The sequence below is a fragment of the Cannabis sativa genome, chromosome 9, assembly GCF_029168945.1.
Source record: "Cannabis sativa cultivar Pink pepper isolate KNU-18-1 chromosome 9, ASM2916894v1, whole genome shotgun sequence".
NCBI lineage: Eukaryota > Viridiplantae > Streptophyta > Magnoliopsida > Rosales > Cannabaceae > Cannabis > Cannabis sativa.
In genome coordinates, this window is record NC_083609.1 from 49,417,382 (window position 1) to 49,441,974 (window position 24,593).

General features: G+C 35.4%; 2 protein-coding genes across 2 annotated transcripts; one reads left to right on the top strand and one right to left on the bottom strand.

The window, feature by feature from the left end:
• The first annotated feature begins 14,313 nt into the window (after positions 1-14,313).
• LOC133031452 (uncharacterized) lies at positions 14,314-15,051 on the top strand. Its single transcript, XM_061104950.1, has one exon. It carries the CDS (start codon positions 14,314-14,316, stop codon positions 15,049-15,051), a length of 738 nt encoding a protein of 245 aa, XP_060960933.1.
• A 4,564-nt stretch (positions 15,052-19,615) lies between these two features.
• On the bottom strand, positions 19,616-24,070 carry LOC115723073 (elongator complex protein 5). The gene is made up of 9 exons (XM_030652482.2): positions 23,818-24,070; positions 23,641-23,733; positions 23,291-23,457; positions 23,105-23,151; positions 21,484-21,553; positions 20,974-21,200; positions 20,778-20,867; positions 20,156-20,231; positions 19,616-20,005 (listed from the first exon to the last, which is right to left on the bottom strand). The coding sequence occupies exons 1-9, from the start codon at positions 23,982-23,984 to the stop codon at positions 19,815-19,817; spliced, it is 1,128 nt and encodes a 375-aa protein (XP_030508342.1). The 5' UTR covers positions 23,985-24,070; the 3' UTR covers positions 19,616-19,814.
• Positions 24,071-24,593: the final 523 nt, after the last annotated feature.

Here is a 24,593-nt window from a genome sequence, read left to right on the forward strand (position 1 = left end):
AGCATGATAGAGGCCCAGCTGTGTACTCCCTTGTCCTATCAAGGCCATATAATAATAAAACGATGTTTATCTGTGCTTCTTGTGTATGCTTCTATATGGTCTTTGTGATGCCTGTTTGTTGCCTTTGTTGGGCCATTGCATGCCATTTGTCTATATATTTGCTTGTGGGTTGTGTGAGATTGGTCCTTGGGGACGCTTTGTGTTTGCTTGCTCATGCTTCTTGTTTGCACTCCACATGTGCGAGACATGTATCGTGCCTAACCGTTGAACTTGTTTACCTGCAAGCGCGTTTAGGCTGACTTGCTAGCTCGGTGTGTCAGCAAGTGCCGCACGATCCACCTATTTAGGGGTGTCCAAATAGGCGGCCCGTGACAATCATCATCAACATTTTACTAATAGCCATAAACATATTTTTTTTCTCTTTATTTTGTCGAGACAGAGATAATAGTAGGGAATTAGCTAGGATAGGCTTTATAGTGTGGCTTCAGTCTAAGCTACACCTTAAGGATATTAGTTGTGATTTTTTTTTTCTGTTTTTTTAAAGAGATATTAGTTGTGAAATATAATTGTTTTACTAAAAAAGAATTGATTGATAAAAAAAACTGTACTACGAAAATTGATAAAATAAAAATAAAAACTTTACTATGGAAATAAACAAATTGATTTAATTAATCTATAACAATATAGCTCTTCCTAATTAGTCTAAATTCTAAACCATTTGGTGAGTAGAGTAATGAAAAAAAAAAACATGAGTTTGAAATATTATTACAACCAAAAATAAGTTTTTTATAAAATAAAAAAAAAATAAAATAAAAAAAAAACATATTTTTAATTAGAAATATAAGTTAAAATAATTAGTATTAATGGTTTAAAAAAAAATCTATACCATTATACTTGGAGAGAGAATAGTATTCTGCTTAGAGAGAATATTAGTAGTGAAAACAAAATTTATACCAATATTATTACTTTAAATTTAAACTGATTATTAATTTATTATTTTTATTAGAGAGATAACATAGCAACTATTAATTAGAGAGAGAATTGAGTAAAATAAGGCTAACGTTAACATTAATTAATTGAATCTGTTAATTATATTTAAGTGAGGTGGTGTTGAGTTTTTGGTGGCACAGGGTGCGAATAGGGTATTGGGGACAGTAAACTTTTTCTCAACATTTTGCTAATAGCCATAAACACATTTTTTCCTCTTTATTTTGTCGAGGACAAAGCTAATTGCAGGAAATTAGCTAGAGGGGGCTTATTAGATGTGGCTTCAGTCTAAGCTAGAACTTAAGGAAAAGAATAAATAGAAGGGAGAGGGTTCAATTTTGGGAGTGTGAAGGATTGGGTAGGTTGTAACTTTAGTGGGAGAGAACTAGGGCTCTCAAACTCCGTAGGATATCAAATATAATATTAATAGAGAAATTTCATTTCTTATACTTGATAAAAAATCCCATCTACAAAAAATACCCTATTAATTTTTTTATACAATATTATTCTAATAATTCCTCATTTTACCTAACATACCCTTACCATTTATTTTTTTTCAAAACCTAAAAATAATCCTCTCTCTCTCTCTCTCTCTCTCTCTCTCTCTCTCTCTCTCTCTCTCTCTCTCTCTCTCTCTCTCTCTCTCTCTCTCTCTCTCTCTCTCTCTCTCTCTCTCTCTCTCTCTCTCTCTCTCTCACTCTCTCTCTCTCTCCACTTTGCAAACAAAAAAAACTTACAACATCCCAAACTGTCGCTAGGATACTCGGCCAAACATCATGGAGGACGTCCACCCAGCCTTCTCTCATCATCCCAACCACCGTCCCTTGCCATGAAAGATGTTCGCCCAACCTCCCTCTCTTTGTGGATTAATGGGTAAGTGTTTTGTAAAACATTTTGTTTGAAAGTGTTTTGTAAACTTCCTTACCCCATGTATAGTATATTTTCATTAGATCTATGTGGTTGTTATTTTTTTTATCTTGATATAAATTTCGCTGAAATTGCGAGATCTTGTTGTTTGGAGTATTCTGTGTGTTTGTATTTTTCTTGATGGATACTCGATAGGTTCTCGATGGGTTCTCGACACCATTGTCTCAAGGTTAGGGATGATCTTTCTCGACTGGTTCCGATAGGTTCTCGACACGGATGTCCCAAGGTCATGGAAGACCTTTCTTAATGGGTTATCAATGCGTTCTCGAAAGGTTCTCGGCTCGAATATGCCAAGGTCGGGGAAGACCTTTCTCGAAGGCTTTTTGATAGGTTCTCGATTATTTGGCAAAAATAGCGAATGATTTTGCATTTCTAACTATTCTTGACATGTTATCTTTGTGTTCTTGACTGTTTTTCAATGGATTTTTGATCGTGTGTATAGTAATATTTTCAAACTTCCTACATGTTCTTGACTGTTTCTTGATGACTGATTATTATTTTCAACAATTATTGATTGTTTTTTTGCGGGTTCTCGATTATTTTTCGACACTGTTTCCAAATATTTTAATTTTTTGTTATTTTGATTCAGTTATTTGTTGTTTATATTCAATTGTAGAATCGTTCGTGTTTCTATTTTATTTTCTCTCTATTTTAATCTCATTGATAGAACTCTTTTCTTTCTTTTCTCTCTCACTTGCTTCGATTGTTTTCTCTCTTCGGCTCTCTTTTTTCTCACTCTCACTCATCATTGTACTTTCTTTCTTTTGCTCACTCAAGTTCTTTTGTGGGTTCTCGATTATTTTTTGACATTGTTTCCAAATATTTTAATTTTTTGTTATTTTGACTCAGTTATTTGTTGTTTGTATTCAATTGCAGAATCGTTCGTGTTTCTATTTTGTTTTCTCTCTATTTTAATCTTATTGATAGAGCTCTTTTCTTTCTTTTCTCTCTCACTTGCTTCGATTGTTTTCTCCCTTCGGCTCTCTTTTTTCTCACTCTCACTCATCATTGTACTTTCTTTCTTTTGATCACTCAATCTTTTTTTATCACTCAAATTCTTTTGATTACTCAAATTTTTCAATCTCACTCAGTCTTCATAGACTTATTTTGGTGTCAAAAGAGCTAAAGTGACTATTTGCTGACGGAACATGAATGAGTACTTGTTGGTGATGCCGTCATGCTGGACTCACCGATGAAATTTCCAAGGTCTTCCTAGAAGAAGGTGTCCAGCTTGCATTGGGACCACATCACACAATACCTTATCCTCATACTTGCCAATTCGGAAAGATACCAAAACTTGTTTGGTAACTCTCACTTCACCACTATCATTTAACCACTGCAACTTGTAAGGATGTGGATGTTTAAGCGTTGGAAGTCCCAGCTTTCAACCATGGATGAACTTGCAACGTTAGTACAACTACCCACATCAATTATCACACTACATACCTTGTCTTTCACATGACAACATACGAGTATGAAAAATATTCTCACATTGTACCTCTTCTTCCTCTTCTTTTTCTTGCGAATTTAATGCCCGTCTAATGACTAGTGCAAGCATGTCACCGTATTTTGGCCCATACTCTTCATCTTTTATAGAAGAATCTTCTAATGGTGGCATATCAGCAAGCTCTTCTTCATCTTCAGAATCTACTTCACCATTTTCCCGAATCACCTTAACTCTCTTATGTGTCCTCACCCCTGACATTTGAAACACTTTATCTCACTAGATCGAGATGAAATACGGGTTGTTTTTCCTTGAGGAGTTGTAGTTGTGGTGGCTAGTTTGGGTGTAGAGGATGAACTTGGTTGCTCTTCTTTATTTAGGAAGTTTGACCTCCAAGGTGTTTTATTTGGATTGTGCAGACTCGGCCTTGGTTTTGAGCTCGAACTACCCTTCTTGAGCTGCCTTTCAACTTTGATTGCCATATGCACCAAATCTTCTGATTCCACATAATGGTGTAGTTCAACTGTATTAACAATCTCCTGACTCAACCCATTCAAAAACCTTGCCATTGTTGCCTCCCGATCCTCTTCCACATTGGCTCTAATCATAGCCATCTCCATCTCCTTCTAATACTCATCAACACTCTTATATCCTTGACGAAGACCTTGCAAGTTGAGGTACAAGTCTCGATAATAGTGAGATGGTACAAAACGCCGCCTCATCACCCTCTTCATAGCTTCCTAAGAGTCAATCCTTGGTTCTCCATTCTGCCTCCTGTTGATGCACAACTGATCCCACCAAACAATAGCATAGTCAGTAAATTCAATGGCAGCAAGTTTTACCTTTTTCGTTTCAGAATAGTTGTGACAATCAAACACCAATTCCATCTTCTTCTCCCACTCCAGGTATGCTTCAGGATCACTCTTTCCTTGAAAAGCAGGAATTTTCATCTTTATATTTCCCAAATAGTTATCTACCTAGTTCCTAGCTTCTCTATCCCAACCATACCTCCTATGGTTACCCACTGGCATCCCATCAAACTCTTCATCAGAAATTATCCCTTCCCCATCTATTTCATTATCATCTCTTTGGTGAACCCTATTGCTCCGAGGCCTCTGTTGGGTTCCCTCTTCTACCCTATCTAACCTTGCATGTATTTGTTCATACTTCTCTCTCATCATCCTCCTCATCTCCCCCATCAAAGCTTGAAGTTGTAGATTTGGAACCGTAGATGGTGTAGTTTCATTACCGGTATTTTCTTCTGGAACTTTTGACATTATTGCATTATGCAAAAATAATATTAGAACAGATAAAAAAAACTTCACCACACTCCCTCACGTGTTCCACTCAAAATAATTTGTCACTCAATTTCACTCATGTTTTCACTCAAATTTGATGGCTTTTACACTCAAATAAGCTCACAACTATGCATTTTTCCACTCGTATTCTTTTTTAAGTTCTTTAAAAACTAAGCAAACAGTACAAAAGAGGATTCAAGCAGCAATTCCAACCAACAAACCAAACGAACATCGATAAAAACTTAAAAAAATTGATGATTTTTGGAACACTTGTGTGGGGTTTTGGGAAACAAGCCTTTAGACTATGGAGACTAAGAAATTACAAAAAAAAAAAATTGAAGAGAGATTTTTTTTTTTTTTGCTCTTGGTTTCCTTTTCTTTTCTTTTTATTTATTTTTTCTTTTTTTTTTCAAGAATTTCGAAATTCTAGCTTACTAATGACAAAAATAAGGAAATAGATTTGTGACACAAATAAGGAAACTACAATTCAGTAATAACAAATTGGAGTTTTTTTTTTTTTTTAATTTTCGAATTTCAATAACAAAAAGGGAAACTAACGACAAAGAAAAATTTGGAAACATGAAATCAACCAAAAATCAAGAATTTTGAATTTTTTTTTTAATTTTAGATTTTTTTTAAGAGGAAAAGAAAAAAAAATAAGGGAAATTGATGACAACAAAGACACGATGTTTGACACAAGAAAATTATCAGAATGTGGTTCTAATAGTTTCGGATTTCACAAAGAAAAAACAAAAGAGATGAAACACATATTGACAGGAATATAGAACACAAGTTAAACAAGATTATAGAACATGAATGGAATAGAAAAAAAACATAAAAGATAGATAGGCCAAACCCGATGATCCTAAGCTCTGATACCAAATGATACGAACCACACCAACAGTTGTAATGAAACCCTACAACAAATATGGCAGACTCTAAGAATTCTCGAAATTTGGATGTGGAACTGCGACCCAATGTTAGTTAAGCATGAACCTTGGTATGAAGGAAGATGCCACAAACGGTGGTGAAAACCCGTTTAATAAGTCAGGTTGAACGCCACAAGGAATACTCCTTGATAAGTTCGAATAGTTCTTTTAAGAACTCAAGAAGAAAACCTCTCAAAATTATTTAAAAATAATCTGATTTTTCAAAGTGTTTACAAGGTTTTATATAGCCAACTTACAACCAAGAAAAAAGAAAACTAAAAGAAAGATAATTTTCCAAATAAAACAAAGAAAGAATAAAGGAAATAAAATTAAAAAGGAAAGTTGGCAAATGCCTTGAAAAGCGTGATCAGCTCAATTTGGGTCTAAATTGAGTCTACTTTCATGAAAAGCACAAATCTTTGTTCTCCTTCAGTGTTGACTGCAGTCTCTTCTTATTTTAAAACTCTGTTGACTAAGTTTTTGAGTTCTTCTTTGAATCTCTTGGCTCACGCCCTCATCACCGGGCCAATTAGAACTTGACTTGATTCTTTGGCCTTTGTGTTCTCATCACAAGCCTTCTAAAAGATTCTCAAGTTGACCTACTACTACGGGAGAGGTCTAGCAGCCCATGAAGATAGGAATATTCCCTCAAGACATTAGTCTATATTCTAGGGATTTAGTTATCCTTTTTTATATTTCAAGTAAAAGATAAAAAATGTTAATGTCTCTATTTTGAAGGAATATCTTTATCTATTTGAATTAGAATATTTTGTAAGCCCTACAATATATAAAGGGAATTAACTACACGTGAAAAGGGGTCCAGACTCCCTTCCACACACATATAGCCTCTCTCTCTCTCAAACCTCACACGCCACTTATGCCTCCTAGACATTAAGTCAAGTTTCTGCATAAATTCTTTGTAAGATCTCACCAGTTCTTTATCTATAACACATTATTCTCACAATTGTAATACTGAAGAGAGCCATAGCAAGAAATCATAAAGTTTTAACCTGTGATATGCATGGTATTACCTCAAGAGTAAATACAACTAAAAGGAGAGTAGGTCATTATCCGTTCATCAAGAGAGACGAACCTCTATAAATTTGTGTGTTATTTTTACTATTTATTATTCCTATTTACACGTGGTGATAATCAGCAATTAATAAGGCTTCGTTGTCAGTTGGCTAGATCTCAAGTCAATAACTTGGTTCTTCTAATTTTTTTATGGGAACTAAGTTGAGGTCGTTTTATTTAGACTGCGTTGCCAGTTTAGCCAAAGAATCTGCGTTAGATTTCTGTTCTCTTGGAATTCGTTCAATTTTAAAATAATTGAATTTCTGCAAGTTTTTTCAATTTTTTTCTAAATACTTGGCCATTTTTATTCCTTTCGCCTGATATTCTCGAAGAACTTGAGTTACAATCAATTGCAAATCACCAAGCCAACGTATTGCCTTGACATTTACTACCTCTGCCATTCTTAGACCTGCAAGAAGTGTCTTATATTTAGCCTCGTTGTTCGAAGCAAGAAACTAAAACCTTAGGGCATAATAGAACCTGAGTTCTCTAGTGAAACTAGTAACACTGGAAGAGGTAGATAAACCAAGTAATTAGAAACCAGTCTTTAGTTTTTGTACCTGAAATGTCAAAATGAGCTAAGAGTGAGGCCTCGATAACTATCATTGATGGCGATGCGATACATGTAAGATTTCCTCATACAGATCCACTCGTGATAACCATTCAGCTCGCAAATAAGAGAGTAAAGCGAGTTTTGGCTGATAATGGAAGTTCAGTGAATATTTTGTATAAAGAAACCCTAAATAAAATGGGATTGGAAGGAATAACTCTAAAACCATGCATGGATAATCTATGTGGTATCACAAGAGATAGCATTGCAAGTTTGGGAGCAATTGAACTCCCCTCACAATGGGAGACTTGCCTTTAATAGTAACTCAAATGGAAGAATTCTTGGTAGTTGATCTCCCCTCTGTCTATAACATGATTATGGGTTGCCCAACACGGACTAGACTGGGGGAAATCAATAAAACATTGTCACTAAAATTCCTAACTAAGAACGGGGTAGGAACGGTAAAAGGTGACCAGTTGTTAGCAAGAGAATGATACAACATTGAGTTGAGGGAAAGAACCAATGCTTGTCAAATGATGGTTGTAGTAACTAAAGAAATTGGAAAGGAGGAAGATTTAGACTCAAGAATTGTTGAAGAGAAAACCCAACTCGTGCCAATAGAGGAGTTGGAAGAGGTGTTACTCAACCCAAATGGCCCTACCGAAACTATAAAAATTGGTAAAGGGTTATGGGAAGAGTTGAAGTAGCAATTAATACACTTTTTAATGGCAAACTAGGATCAATTTTCTTGGAATCATTCAGACATGGTTAGGATTGACCCAAATATCATAAGCCATCACCTTAATATCGACCCTCACCATTCTCTGAAGCAACAAAAAAGATGGCTTCTCAATTCAGAGAGATAGAACGCACTAAAAGAAGAGGTTGACGAGTTGTTAACCAATGACTTCATACAAGAAGCATTTTATCCACAATAGGTTTCAAACCCAGTGTTGGTGCCAAAGCCAAACGGGACCTAGAGAACTTGCATTGACTTCTTCGACCTTAACAAAGCATGTTTGAAGGATTGCTTCCCATTTCCGAGAATTGATCAGCTCGTTGATGCCACTGTTGGGCATGAGCTCATGTCTTTTATGGATGCTTATTTTGGATATAACCAGATTAAGATGAGCGTCGCTGATCAGGAGCATACAAGCTTTATCACAAATACGGGACTATATTGTTACAAGATTATGCCCTTTGGTTTAAAAAATACAGCAACCACGTATTAGCATCCCGTAAACGACATATTTGAGCACCAGATAGATCGAAACATGGAGGTGTATGTGGACGATAAGCTAGTCAAGTCGGTCAAGATCGTTGATCAAGTGATTGACCTCGCATAATGTTTTTCAATCTTAAGAAAGTACAAAATGAAGTTAAATTCGAAAAAAATGCTCTTTTGGGGTTTCTTCTGAGAAGTTTCTTGGTTTCATAATAAACGCGAGAGGAATCGAAGCCAATCTAGAAAAAATAAAATCTTTACTTGATATGCCCTCACCTAAGAAGTGAAAGAAGTTCCTTCCTTAACTAGAAAAATGACAGCTTTAAATAAATTCATCTTGAAATCAATAAATAAATATCTGTTATTTTTTAATGTATTGCGAGACATTAAAAGATTCAAGTAGACAAAGGAATTTAAGAAAGCATTTGAGGAGATAAAAAAAACATATATATTTATTAGATTATAAATAGTTAATTTTTTACTTACAATACTTTATTATTATTAACGAAAATATAAATTAACAGCCACTATGTTAAAAGGGCTATTTTAAAATATATGGGAAAAATTATTAAAGTTATGATAAATATGGTATAAAAAGTAAATGCCACTAAATATGACATTATCTAACCAATCAAACTAAAAATATGGTTTTTTTTAGAAAAAAAACCATATAAAACATTAAAAAGAAATCTGAATTTAAAATTCATAAAAAATAAAAACTTAATTAAATTGCCATAAAACATATTAAAATTTCTTTTATATTTATTTTTTTAAAAAAATAAAACAAATAAAACTATAGTGATTGCCGAAGTTGTCACTCGTGCCGGAAAAGTCACCGGAGTTTACTGTCGGTACTGGAAAAGTCGTCGGAGTAGCCGCCGGTGCCGGAAAAATCGCCGGAATTGCTGCCGGCGACGAAAAATTCGTCAGAATTAGCATTGTGGCTGGAAAAATCACCAAGAAACGAGTTTCTTGATGAAGAAACCGGTTTCCATCAAGAAACCGGTTTCTTGGTGATTTTTCCGGTAATTTTACCGGAGACAATGCCAAGTCTAACGACTATTCTGGAGTTTGATGTCGGTGCCGAAAAAAGTTGCCGGAGTAGTTCCTGGTGTTGGAAAAATTGTCAGAGTTATTACCGGCGTAAAAAAAGTCGTCAGAAATGGCATTGTCGCCAGCAAAATCATTAGAAAATTCACCAAGAAAGTGGTTTTTTCATCAAGAAACTGGTTTCTTCACCAAGAAAGTGGTTTCTTCATCAAGGAACTAATTTTGTTAGACAACAATAATAAAGATTATGAAAACAAAACAAAAATGATATATACTGAAAATAATTGAAACCAGTTTCATCAATCAACCAAATAGAGAAAAAAAATACAAAAAAATTACTAAGAAACTGGTTTCTTCATCAAGAAATTGGTTTCTTGATGAAGAAAAAAAACCAGTTTCTTGGTGATTTTTTCGATAATTTTTCCGGCGACAATGCCAATTCTGACGAATTTTTCAGAGTTTATTGTCGGTACTGAAAAAGTCACCGGAGTAGTTGCCGGTGTATTAGTCGTCAGAGTTGCTACCAACGCTAGAAAATTCGTCAGAATTGCCATTGTCGTCAGAAAAATTACCAAAAAACTGGTTTCTTCATCAAGAAACCAGAAACCAGTTTCTTGGTAATTTTTCCGGCGGCTATGCCAATTCTGATGACTTTTCTGAAGTTTACTGTCGGTGCTGGAAAAGTCTCCGGAGTAGCTGCTAGCGTCAGAAAAGTCGTCAGAATTGGCATTGTCAATGGAAAAATCACTAAGAAATCGGTTTCTTAGACTTCAAGAAATCGATTTCTTGGTGATTTTTCAGTGATTTTTCCGGCAACAATGCCAATTCCGACAAATTTTCCGACGCCAGCAGCTACTCCGACGACTTTTCCGGCACCGACCGCTACTCCGACGACTTTTCCGACACCGGCAGCAAACTTCGGTGACTTTTTCAGCATCAATGACAAATAAAACTTCTTAAACAAATAAAAACATTAAATATGAGATTTAGAAACCTAATTACATATATATGGCATATCAAATACCATAAAAAAACCTAAAATCAAAAAAATACCATATAAGTTGGCCAAACTTAAATGTGCCATATTTATCATAAGAACTTTTAAAATCCCATACTAAGTGTAATTTCCTCATGTTAAAAATTGTTGCCGTAAAGATTGCATATATTATTTTTCATACTTTAAGTTCTCCACATTTTTCTAGTACAATTAAAAGATACAAATTCCCCATTTTTCTTTTACTTCTGTTTTGTTTTTTTAACTTATGCAATTTTCTATTTTGCAAGTTGATAAATTTCCTTGTAAGTTGATAAATTTGATTGCTTATATATAGAATAAGATTGATTTTCATAGCAGTAACTAGAAGGTGGTGTGGAATTTAGATTTTTACCAATAATATACTTTGCTGCAATTTTTGAGACAAAAAAAACCTCTTCGGCCAGACCATTCCTTCTTTTTAAGTAGACCACTCCTTCTCTGTTAGCTTAGTTTTTATTAATTTTGTTGAGGGACTAGAAAAATTGATTAGTGCATTGTTTATTATATTTTCTTAGTTTCTTCTAGCTAAGATAATGATGTTTCTTAGTGTTTTCAGTACATTTGACTTCGTTTTATGAGTTTTTGATTTCAGCACATTATGAATAGTAAATCGATGGATTTTGTCCAAAATGTGCCTAGATGATTTATAAAACAAAAGACAATTTAGTAGAAGTTGGAAGTGTTTTGGAGTCCCTCAACCCGAGACTTCAAGCCGCACTTAAGATGGTCATCAGACAAATCCACAAATTGTAATTTTTACTAGTCAAAGTATGAGAAACAAGACTATTTCCTAGATGATCATCACTATTGAAAAGGCTTGAAGCAACATTATTGTTGGCACTACATTGAGCACCAACACCGCCAGTCATCGAGAGAAGAAACAAAATAATCAACTAATGCAAAAAAACGAAAAAACACAGCATCACCAGAAAAATCATACACAGAAGAAGGTTAGTGTAATAGTATTACAATTTATTATTAACTTAGGGGTTTTGGAACCCATGCCCTCTCTTTTTTTTTTATCCCTCCCACACCACTGAACTAGCCTAACTGGCTTCACAGAAGAAGGTTACAACACACTTTAATGGCTCTCTAATATCCTATTAATAATCTGATGAAAACAAAGTATTGAATGAAAAAACATCTGATATTTGTCATTAACGATCAATGAAGCTAAGTATATAGCTAACTAATTGCTAACTAACTCAACACTAACAGCATAAACTAACAGCCTAAAGTGTTAATAAATTGGGTCGACCACTAACGACAAGATTGATAATTGATTTGGCTGGCACGACACGATTAGTGAATTTACTCAGCCCACCCGACAGCATATAAAACATGAATAACAAACAAGTCAAAACTAAATATGTTTGCAATACAGCAGGAATTAACACAGGTTGCGTGAACAATAACCAACAAAAGAGTAGCAATAGGAGGAGTGAGATGTATTAGAGATCTGTCGCTACTGTTTCTTAAAATATTTGTAGGGAAGGGGTATGCAACTGAGGGAATGTTTAAATTGAATATTCAAGTTAATAAAGTTAATGCTTCTGCTTATATGTTGTGTTCTTTTAATACTTGGTATGCTAGACTTTGTCACGTAAATAAACGCATAATCAAGAACATGAGTAGTTAAGGTCTAATTCCTAAATTATCTTTAAATGACTTTGAAGGGTGGTGGGTAGAATTGTTGAGTAAACTGCTAGCAAAATAAAAGAGGAACGATATTACTGAATGAAGAATTCTGGGTTGAGTCGCGGACTATGTCGCTCTCTTTAAGACGTTCGCTCTCTTTGTGTATAACTAGTGTATAACTTTGTAAAATATTACAAAAATAAAGTGTGTGAGTAAGAGTCCCACATGGGATAGAAACACTTCATTTGAAGTGTATAACTAGTGCAAGTTTGAGATATGGGTTTGCGCCCCAAAGGGTACCCAGTTTTGTGCGCATGGGTGAGGACTCACACACCGGACCACCACACACGCGCGCCGCTGCCGACCGTCCGTGCCGAGCGGGCGGGTGTGGTGTCACCTTATTTTTTGGGAAAAATTTATTTATTAAATTATTATTTATTTAATTAATTAAAACAGTTTTTTTTTAAATGTGTTTGATTAATCAGTAAACAAAGGTTTCCTGATTTTGTGCATCGTTCCCACGATCTGTTCCAACGTTCCCTTCCAGTAACGTATTTCTTCCCGTTACTATCAGTGCATTGCCTATATAATGCGACTGAACAGTGAAAGAAAAATATCTTTTTTCACTCTGATAGATTATACGATATATTTACATACTACTATAATACATATTTATATTTTTGAGCAGTAGTCGGTTTTGGGTGTTTAATTTCGACGGTACTCTATCGTGCAATAGAGTTCCGATACAGTGTTCGACTGGGCTGTTTTATCCTGGGCACGACCGGCAAATTTCGACTGCTTGCACACTCCTGGGCAGTGCCGCGAATGTCTTAAAGAGAGCGATATAGTCCGCGACTCAACCCAGAATTCTTTATTCGGTAATATGGGTTTGGGCCCCAAGGGGTACCCAGTTTTGTGCGCATGGGTGAGGACTCACACACCAGACCACCACACACGCGCGCCGCTGCCGACCGTCCGTGCCGAGCGGGCGGGTGTGGTGTCACCTTATTTTTTGGGAAAATTTTATTTATTAAATTATTATTTATTTAATTAATTAAAACAGATTTTTTTAAATGTGTTTGATTAATCAGTAAACAAAGGTTTCCTGATTTTGTGCATCGTTCCCACGATCTGTTCCAACGTTCCCTTCCAGTAACGTATTTCTTCCCGTTACTATCAGTGCATTGCCTACATAATGCGACTGAACAGTGAAAGAAAAATATCTTTTTTCACTCTGATAAATTATACGATATATTTACATACTACTATAGTACATATTTATATTTTCGAGCAGTAGTCGGTTTTGAGTGTTTAATTTCGACGGTACTCTATCGTGTAATAGAGTTCCGATACAGTGTTCGACTGGGCTGTTTTATCCTGGGGACGATCGGCAAATTTCGACTGCTTGAACACTCCTGGGCAGTGCCGCGAACGTCTTAAAGAGAGCGACATAGTCCGCGACTCAACCCAGAATTCTTCATTCGGTAATATGGGTTTGGGCCCCAAGGGGTACCCAGTTTTGTGCGCATGGGTGAGGACTCACACACCGGACCACCACACACGCGCGTCGCTGCCGACCGTCCGTGCCGAGGGGGCGGGTGTGGTGTCACCTTATTTTTTGGGAAAAAATTATTTATTAAATGATTATTTATTTAATTAATTAAAACAGTTTTTTTTAAATGTGTTTGATTAATCAGTAAACAAAGGTTTCCTGATTTTGTGCATCGTTCCCACGATCTGTTCCAACGTTCCCTTCCAGTAACGTATTTCTTCCCATTACTATCAGTGCATTGCCTATATAATGCGACTGAACAGTGAAAGAAAAATATCTTTTTTCACTCTCATAAATTATACGATATATTCACATACTACTATAATACATATTTATATTTTCGAGCAGTAGTCGGTTTTGAGTGTTTAATTTCGACGGTACTCTATCGTGCAATAGAGTTCCGATACAGTGTTCGACTGGATTGTTTTATCCTGGGGACGACCGGCAAATTTCGACTGCTTGCACACTCCTGGGCAGTGCCGCGAACGTCTTAAAGAGAGCGACATAGTCCGCGACTCAACCCAGAATTCTTCATTCGGTAATATCGTTCCTCTTTTATTTTGCTAGCAGTTTACTCAACAATTTTAAGACGTTCTATCTGCTATGACTACTACCGATGAATGTTCTGGTTCTACTGCTGACATTAACAAGCCTTTTCGTTTTGAGGGTTTGCATTTTAAACGTTTGAGACAAAAGATGTTTTTTCTGACCATGAAAAAAGTTGCGTATGTGCTTACTGTTTTGAAACCAGTTGTTTGTGAGACTCCACCTCCTGCCGAGAAGAAGGATGAAGTCGAAAAGTACGAATCGCAGGTTAAGGAAATGGACTCTTGGGTAGAGAATGATTTTCTATGTAAGAATTTTATTTTGAATGGTTTGTCTGATGATTTGTATGATTATTATAATTCTGACAAATCTGCCAAGGAGATATGGGAAGCATTACAGAAAAAATATGACACCGAGGAGGCGGGAACAAAGAAATACGCTGTGAGCCGCTACCTGAAGTTTCAAATGACCGATGATAAATCAATCGAAGCCCAGTCTCACGAGCTTCAGAAAATAGCTCACGAAATTTTGTCTGAAGGTATGACTATTGATGAACAATTTCAAGTTGATGTTATGATTGATAAATTACCCCCTTCGTGGAAAGATTTTAAAAATACTCTCAGGCATAAAACAAAAGAGTTTTCGTTGGAAAGTCTGATCACTCGTCTTCGAATTGAGGAGGAAGCTAGAAAACAAGACCAAAAGGAAGAGGTGCTTGTTGTTGGAAACAACAACAACACTAATAAAAGATCCACTGCTGTTCTGAAACCCAATGGGAAAAACTTTAAGAATTAGAATCGCAAAGTGAATCCAAACCGCAACAATCAACCTCGGACCAATAACAACAATCAGAATTGGAACCATCAAAGGAACCATAATAACAGGCAGCAAGTACCCCCTAATAGAAATGACTCTGGTTTGTTCATGTGTTACAACTGTAACAAGCCAGATCATATGGCACGAAAGTGTAAGAACAGGCCTAGTTCTGCTCCGCAGGCTAACCTGGCAGAAGAGCTGCCATTTACAGCTAAAAATTTCAAAGATCAACCTCATTGGTGGATCTGAAGGGTGGTGGGTAGATACTGGCGCTTCTCGCCATGTCTACTATGATAGAAATATGTTTAAAACATATGTTGCTGCTACTGAGGATCAGAAAGTGTTGTTGGGTGACTCCCACACCACTATAGTTGTTGGTACTGGAAATGTGGAATTGAACTTCACCTCTGGAAGAACTGTGATTCTAAAAGATGTAATGCACACTCCAAAGATGAGGAAGAATTTGGTCTCGGGCTACCTTCTCAACAAGGCGGGGTTTACTCTGACTATAGGAGCTGATTTGTTTACTTTAACTAAGAATGGGATATTTGTAGGGAAGGGGTATGCAATTGAGGGAATTTTTAAATTGAATGTTCAAGTTAATAAAGTTAATGCTTCTGCTTATATGTTGTGTTCTTTTAATACTTGGCATGCTAGACTTTGTCACGTAAATAAACGAACATGAGTAGTTTAGGCCTAATTCCTAAATTATCTTTAAATGACTTTGAAAAATGCGAATTTTGTAGCCAAGCCAAGATTACTAAAACACCACATAAATCTGTGTTAGAAAAAGAAACCGAGCCTCTAGATTTAATCCATCCTGATATTTGTGAACTTGATGGAACTTTGACTATAAATGGTAAACGCTACTTTATCACTTTTATTGATGATTGTTCTAACTTTACCTATGTGTATTTAATGAAAAATAAAAGTGAAGCTCTTGATATGTTTAAGATATTTGTGGCTGAAATTGAAAATCAACTTAGTAGAAAAATCAAGAAGTTTCGTAGCGATAGAGGCACTGAATATGATTCCACTGCTTTTGTTGAATTTTATAACTCACAAGGAATCATACATGATAAGACAGCACCTTATTCACCTGAAATGAATGGCAAAGCTGAAAGAAAAAATAAAACTCTCACTGAATCTGTTGTTGCTATTTTATTGAATTCGGGTGTTGCTTCTCATTGGTGGGGAGAAATTTTATTAACTGTATGTTATGTGCTTAATAGAGTTCCTAAATCTAAAAGGAAAATTTCTCCATATGAAAGTTTGAAAAATAAACAACCCAATATCTCATTTTCAAAACTTGGGGTTGTTTGGCATATGTTAGAATTCCTGATCCTAAGAGAATTAAATTGGCTAGTAGAGCATATGAATGTGTTTTTACTGGATATGCTGTTAATAGTAAAGCATATAGATTTTATGATTTAAATGTGCATACTATTTTGGAATCTAATGATGCTGATTTTTTCGAACATAGATTTCCATTTAAATTGAGAAATAGTGGGGGTGCATCATCTAGTAACATGACTGCTTTTAGGGATAATGAGCATGAAAAGGGTATAGAAACTGAACCTAGAAGAAGTAAAAGAGCTAGAATTACCAAAGATTTTGGTTCTGATTTTTGTGCATATACCCTAGAGGAGGATCCTTCTAACCTCTAAGAAGCCTTGACTTCACTAGATGCTGATTTATGGAATGAAGCTATTAATGATGAAATGGACTCTCTTGAGTCAAATGGAACTTGGCATTTAGTTGTGTTACCACCAGGTTGTAAGTGGATTCTTAAAAAGAAATTAAGACCCGATGGTACTGTTGAAAAGTACAAGGCACGTCTTGTTGCCAAAGGGTTTAGACAAAGAGAAAATGTAGATTTCTTTGATACATTTTCAACTGTTACTAGAATTACATCTATTCGTGTGCTTTTTGCTCTTGCTGCTATTCATAATCTTGTTGTGCACCAAATGGATGTTAAAACTGCTTTCTTGAATGGGGAATTAGAAGAAGAGATTTACATGGACCAACCTGAAGGTTTTGTTGTTCCTGCTCAAGAACATAAAGTGTGTAAATTAGATAAATCTTTATATGGTTTGAAATAGGCACCTAAGCAATGGCATGAAAAATTTGATAATCTTGTCATCTCACATGGCTTTAAAGTAAATGAAAGTGACAAATGCATTTACTATAAATCTGAAAATAATGTATGTACCATTATTTGTTTATTATGTGGATGACTTGCTAATTTTTGGATCAAATATTCATGTCGTGAACAATGTGAAATCTTTGTTATGTGAAAATTTTGACATGAAAGATCTAGGTGAAGCGAATGTAATCCTTGGTATACAGATCACTAGGTCTGAAAAGGAAATTTCTTTGGATCAATCTCACTACATTGAGAAGATCTTAAAGAAATATAATTACTTTAACTGTAAACCTGCTTGTACACCATATGATCCCAGTGTAAAATTATTTAAGAACACTGGTGATGGTGTAAGACAATCTGAATATGCGAGCATCATTGGCAGTCTTCGGTATGCCACTGATTGTACTAGACCTGACATTGCCTATGTCGTGGGATTATTATGCAGGTTTACTAGTAGACCTAGTGCACAGGATTGGAATGCTATAGAGAGGGTCATGAGATACCTCAAAAGAACATTGACTCTTGGATTACATTATCAAAAGTTTCCAGCTGTACTTGAGGGGTACAGTGATGCTGACTGGAACACTTTATCAGATGACTCCAAGGCAAAAAGTGGCTATATTTTTAGCATAGTTGGTGGAGCTGTTTCATGGAAATCTAAGAAACAGACTATTCTGGCTCAATCTACAATGGAGTCTGAAATGATAGCACTAGCTACTGCTAGTGAAGAAGCAGGTTGGCTGAGAAGCCTGCTAGCTGAGATTCCTTTATGGGAAAAACCTATTCCAACTGTGTTGATCCATTGCGATAGTACCGCGGCTATTGCAAAAGTACAGAACCGTTATTACAACGGTAAGAGACGACAAATACGTCGTAAGCACATCACTGTTAGAGAGTTTCTCTCAACAGGAGCTGTTAGAGTGGATCATGTACGCACTGATGATAACTTGGCTGATCCTTTGACGAAAGGTTTAGCTATGAGAAAGTCCTTAAAACATCAAAAGGAATGGGACTGTTGCCCTTAGATTGATGAATCACTCATAATGGCAACCCGACCTATAGACTGGAGATCCCAAGAAATAGGTTCAATGGGTAATAACAAGTTATGAAGTGATAAAAGTGAGATCATGCTATAATTATACGAAAAGAGAAGCATGAATTCCTGAAGCAATTTAAGGTTGAGTTAATAGAAACTCCTAATGAGATCTATACTCCAAGTGGAGTGGAGTACCGAGCTACGGGAGTACTCTTGATAGACTCACCTATGTGAATGTGGGAGTGGGGCCGCTTCCTATGAAATTTTGGGTAAAATTTCTAGAGCGTTCACTATACTGGGATAGACGTGCATGGCCAATGATGCACGGGCTTTTGATTACACCCTTGAAAAGGTTGTTGCGTGGTACAATGTTAGAGATAGAGTTCAAGACTACAGGTCACTCTAGTAAAATCTAAATCGTATTCACTACGCATAGGTTCAAATCGAAAGATACCTTTGTTTATGCTCAATCTTATTGCTTAGAATACTGCTCGAGAAAAATATTTTTTAAAATTTCAAGTGGAGGATTGTTGGAACTTTGTGAAATATTACAAAAATAAAGTTTGTGAGTAAGAGTCCCACATGGGATAAAAACACTTCATTTGAAGTGTATAACTAGTTCAAGTTTGAGATATGGATTTGGGCCCCAAGGGGTACCCAGTTTTGTGCGCATGGGTGAGGACTCACACACCGGACCACCACACACGCGTGTCGCTGCCGTCCGTCCGACCGTGCCAAGCCGAGCGGGTGTGGTGTCACCTTATTTTTTGGGAAAATTTTATTTATTAAATTATTATTTATTTAATTAATTAAAACAGTTTTTTTAAACGTGTTGGATGAATCAGTAAACAAAGGTTTCTTGATTTTGTGCATCGTTGCCACGATCTATTCCAACGTTCCCTTCCAGTAACGTATTTCTTCCCGTTACTATCAGTGCATTGCCTATGTAATACGACTGAACAGTGGAAGAAAAATATATTTTTTCACTCTGATAAATTATACGATATATTTACATACTACTATAATACATATTTATATTTTCGAGCAGTAGTCGGTTTTGGGTGTTTAATTTCGACGGTACTCTATCGTGCAATAGAGTTCCAATACAGTGTTCGACTGGGCTGTTTTATCCTGGGGACGACCGGCAAATTTCGTCTGCTTGCACACTCCTGGGCAGTGTCACGAACGTCTTAAAGAGAGCGACATAGTCCGCGACTCAACCCAGAATTCTTCATTCGGTAATATCGTTCCTCTTTTATTTTGCTAGCAGTTTACTCAACAGTTTGCAATACAGCAGGAATTAACAAAGGTTGCGTGAACAATAACCAACAAAAGAGTAGCAATAAGAGGAGTGGGATGTATTAGAGATCTGTCGCTACTGTTTCTTCAAATATTTGTATTCAGGATATTAAATTAATCAGCCTCATAAATTTGTTACAGCTTACATTAACACTTGTTAAAATGGAAAACTGAAACAACTCTCACTATAATTTCCCAAAAGATTACAGGTAAAGAAAAAATGATTTACCAGTTTCCGGTGCTGACAAGAGGTAAACACAGTTAGATATCCAAATCATCATCAGGGTCCTCATCAGAATCTGGCATCTCATCTTCTGAATCGCGGAAATATATTATCTCACCCATGCTAGACTCATTTACTTCTGATTTCTTGGTTGAGACAGCTGTTTCCTCGATATTCATATCTGCAAGAGATCGCCGACCGTCGTAGATTTGAATTGGTTTACCATTTCCTGTAAATTCAAAAAAACATCAAGAATAGGATATTACATGAGTGGGCATAATATGAGACCACGGGTAAACTACCCATCATTAAAAAACTAAAAAATTATTCAACAATGAAAAGACAAAACAATAGACATAGATGAGTGTTGGCCTTTCACCTTGATGTTCAAAGGGAAGTACAACATTAGCCCTATCAATTTGCTCCTTCTCTGACAGCTGAAGATTAAATTGTACCTGCAGAAAAAGACAGTTCCTTGCCATTACTAGGAAAAGAAGGAATTGAAGAAAAAAATAATATGTACATTATATACAAATATAATTTCTTTGAAAACAATTTATGTTGCCCGAGCCACAATGCAAATTAGCATCTTCATTTCTTCGGGGGCATGTGCACTAATTATGTAAGTATCAAAATTTCAACTAATTCTTCTTTATTTATTTTTTATTTTAAAAAAAAAAACAAGAACTAGGATCCCCGCCTAACCTTACAATTTTTCAGTCCAGGAAATTATAGTAAAGAGTGCAAGCCATTCTTTGCATATAAAATTTCCATTTCAGTAACAAACCAATACCTTTGATAATCAGGTGATATATCCAAATTAATTGTTTCAGTTATAAAACATTGTATATTGTCACAAGTGATAAATAACCAAACAATTAAATCTTGTAATACCAATTGAGAAAACAATGCTCCAAGAGAGAAGAAAAAGCAAAAGCAAGAGACAAGAGACAAACAGAAGGACTGCTAGATTGAGAAAATTACCCAACAAGAGAACGCACCTTTGGGATTAAACCTTGATTTATTACTCCATCTTCGGGAGAAACAGACATAAAGTTTACACCAGACTGCTCTACATGAAGTTCCTCGGACTGAAAAATATTTGTAGAATTGAAATCAAAATTTTAAAGATTGATATGAAAACATCACTCATACAAACTGCACGCAGAGAGATAGAAAAAGGGAGAGAAAGATCACCGCCACTCGAACCCGGCCATTTCTACGCTTGAACCGAACATTTAACTTCCCTTTAGCAGAATTTTGTTCAAGGAAAGAAAGGCTATTTGTAGTACCTCTCTGTCCACCTGCATATTGATTTAATGGTTCAACACTGGCCACCATAGAGGACATATACTCAAATGCAGCCATGACCCTGTCCTCATGAAGATCTGAATGCAGCAACCAAAAGATACTCGAAATCTGATCTATAACCAAAAAAATGCAACGTCAAAATCTTGTGCAAAATAAATAATATGAAATGTCAAGAAGTTATTAAGACTTCCTAATGAGATATGGTCCCAAAAATAAATTCATGAACTGAAGTAATGTATTGTGGCATAAGAAATTTAAGTGGATGTAATAAAACTACATGGAACTGAGCAAAACAAAATATAAAAACTACACTGAAATAAAATGCTACTAAAAGAAAATAAATGTGAGCAATTAAAATTTGGAACACAGACCAAAAGAAGTATATTATGTATATACCATGGCTACGAAGGTTGCTTAGAAGGCCTGACACCGAGGACATTGACGCATGTCTTAACAATTCACTTACCTGGAAAAGATATGTAAATAATTAAAAACAGTGACCAGAGAGAAAGTGAAACAATTAAAATAACTACAAGGCACAAGAAGTATGCTACATCAATATTGAACATATTAGCATTTAGTTCACTTGATAAAATATTTTTTATTTATTTTGCAAAACCTTTGAAACAAAGCAATACCTATTAATTTTTCATATTGATTTTTTCCAGCAAGTATATTAGAAGTGTAAAACCTTCATGGCTCATCATATTGGATCTAGATTACAACAAAGAAAATACTTTAAATTTTAATGTAAAACATTAAACATTATTTAGATCTTCAGATAGAGTTTTTGTCGATCATGTTCTTTATAGCCCCGAAATAGACTCAAAATTATTGTATGACAAAGATTACAGCAGGAAAAAAAATCCCAAATACCAATTCAAGAGCACCACCATATCTGATTTCCTTGAACAAAGGAAAGCATTAATTACAGATCACAACTTGAATAACCATTCCAGCATACCTATCCTAGCTTGTCAATTCATCAATCATCTCATAGACGTGCTACACGTTTTACATAGTCAAGGTGGAGGCCTAAGAAGGATGCAACTAATGCCACTGCAGCCTAATAGATCTTATGAGGATGTGGCAGTGTGTGAGTGGATATTTTAGTGTCTAGTAATGATTGGCTGTCTACATGAACTTCGTTACTTGTACAGGTAATTATGTTGTTTAAGTTTGGGGTAGTTGATTTGAATAAAATGGGGAGGAGAGTATGAGAGCACAGTGTTTCATTAATTTTGTTGGACAAACCAGATTCTTCAATCCATTAGTAATACTGCCGAAATTTTTATTACAGTCCATATATGTTGTTTGACATATATTGCAGTCATATTATCATCACAAATGACAATCACTTCCTGTGTTCAGTCCCGTGCTGAGTAAAGTCACACAATCATCTACAAAACCTAGACTTCCATGTGTCAAAGTATAATTAGCATTTGTGAGATGAAAGCCGTTGTATTTGCCAAGTTAAGTAATTTTTTTAAGATAAAATTGAGTATCTAAGCCAAACATGACTTATCGCTGCCAAAGTAGGACAAGACAATGAAAGAAAAAAAAAATCAGGGCATTTTCCAATAAAAACAATGTAGCCTACTGAATAAATCTTCCATAAAAATCACAAACTATAATTCCTATAAACTTCTTCTTAGGACTAGAGGAAATAAATTACTTATAACATCTCTATTCCATTCCATGTCAAAGGCCCTTGTAAGGAAGCTTCCTCCGGCTCCCTCACAAAAATCTTGTCATTAGACAATGATTTTTTTTAGAAAAAAAAAAGGTCATTTGGAGCATTGTAGGCATAAGAATGAAAAAAAACAAAACAACAAATGAAAGTATTGTTCGGCAGACAAAACAACGAAGTTATATATCCAAAGATCCACATTTAAAATTGGAAAATTACTTGATGCATCAAAGTATGCTAACTTAAACAAAATACTTCTTTTTGTCTTCGGTAAACCCCAAAGTACATATCTATCTGGCCCTATAGTTCAGGAATATGCAGCCTTACCGAATCTATTGCAGTGCAAAAACGAAATTTCCCCTGTCCAACCAATCCTACAAGCATAAGAAGACATTCTGAAATTACTAGGAAGTTCAAATTTTCAAAATGCTTAAGAGACAATACAAACACATTATTATCAAATTTATAATTTTATCATTGGAAATGAACACTAACATATGATGATGGTGGTACCTTGACCAAGTTCGATAATTCTAGATAACAACTCATTTACGTCCTTCACATTCCTACAAATAGTCCCTGTGTTGGAAACTTCGCGAGAGAGGCTTGGAGCATCTGAGGACTCCACTAAACCACATTTCCAACCAAGAGGGTCCGTGTAACAATCCAAAATCTCAATCCTGTACGATTTTCTAGCTCAGAAAACTTTCACCAAGCACTAATAATGTAAATTCGTTGTGCTACTTTTACAAAGAACAGTACATGCATATGTATATATAGATAGATATAATTAAATCAAGATGGCTCTTTACGTGTCTTAGCAAGTATTAACAAGTAAACTGTAGAAAATCAAGGAATGGAACCATTTGGGAGAAGAAGCAACATCTACTCCTCTTCTCTTCAAAAAATTCACGTAAAATGAAGGGCTTCGAGAAAACGCAACGAGCACTAGACCTCTGCAATTATTTAGAAAAATTCATTTTAAACATTGAAAAATGAAAAATTGAAGTTGGAAAAGGAAACAAAGAACATATAACGACCTTGACTGAGACTTTCCGGCTAAAATGTTGGAAGAAAGCTGGGTGAGGACGTGAGAGAAGACGTCGAACCCAAAGGGTGAAGCAATTGAATCCTTAATAGTGAGAGCTGGAGCGTGTTCTCCCTCCAAGGCACCATCACGTAGGGCTCTGCCAATTGAATCCGCCATTTCAGTGGGTTTTCCAATATTCAGCTTAGTAAAACCCTTCCTAGCAAAAAAAAAAAATAAAGCTTACTAAAACCCTAAATATGGTAACACTAAAATAATATGGGCAAATACTATTTTAGATATTCTGTTGCAAAAGTTACTAATTAGACTATCTGTTTTTTTCTTGAGCTCAATTTTCAATAATTTTATTTTTTAATAGGGATATTAGCGGTTAAACCACCTAAACTTTATGGTTTGTAACACTTAACCACAAAAACTGATTTTTTGCCGGCTAAACTACCTAAACCTTGGTTCTGCATATCTCCGTCCAAAAATCACAGTTAAGTGCCACGGTGGACTGTCCATGTGAACACACTTGTACACGTGGCAAATTTGTAGTTGTCCACGTAATATTAATTTTAAAAAATAATTATAAATATTTAAAAAAAATTAAAAAATTAGAAATTTTTTTATTTTTTTTTCTTTTTTACTTTTTTAAATTTAAAAAAAAATACAAAATTATTATTTTATTTTTTTTTTACTTTTTCTTCTTCTTCTTTTTTCTTTCTTCTTCTTTTTCTGGAGAAACCTTCTTTCTCTCTCTAACCCCTTTCTCTTTCTATATACATA

Bases quoted from the DNA above. Each gene is read 5' to 3' on its own strand.
- LOC133031452 (XM_061104950.1), top strand. From the start codon at position 14,314: ATGACTACTACCGATGAATGTTCTGGTTCTACTGCTGACATTAACAAG.
- LOC115723073 (XM_030652482.2), bottom strand. From the start codon at position 23,984: ATGGCGGATTCAATTGGCAGAGCCCTACGTGATGGTGCCTTGGAGGGA. The intron at 21,201-21,483 runs GTATATACATAA...TTTTGGTTATAG, and splicing joins AAGCAACCTTCGTAGCCATG to ATCAGATTTCGAGTATCTTT. The intron at 20,868-20,973 runs GTGATCTTTCTC...AATATTTTTCAG, and splicing joins ATGGCCGGGTTCGAGTGGCG to TCCGAGGAACTTCATGTAGA.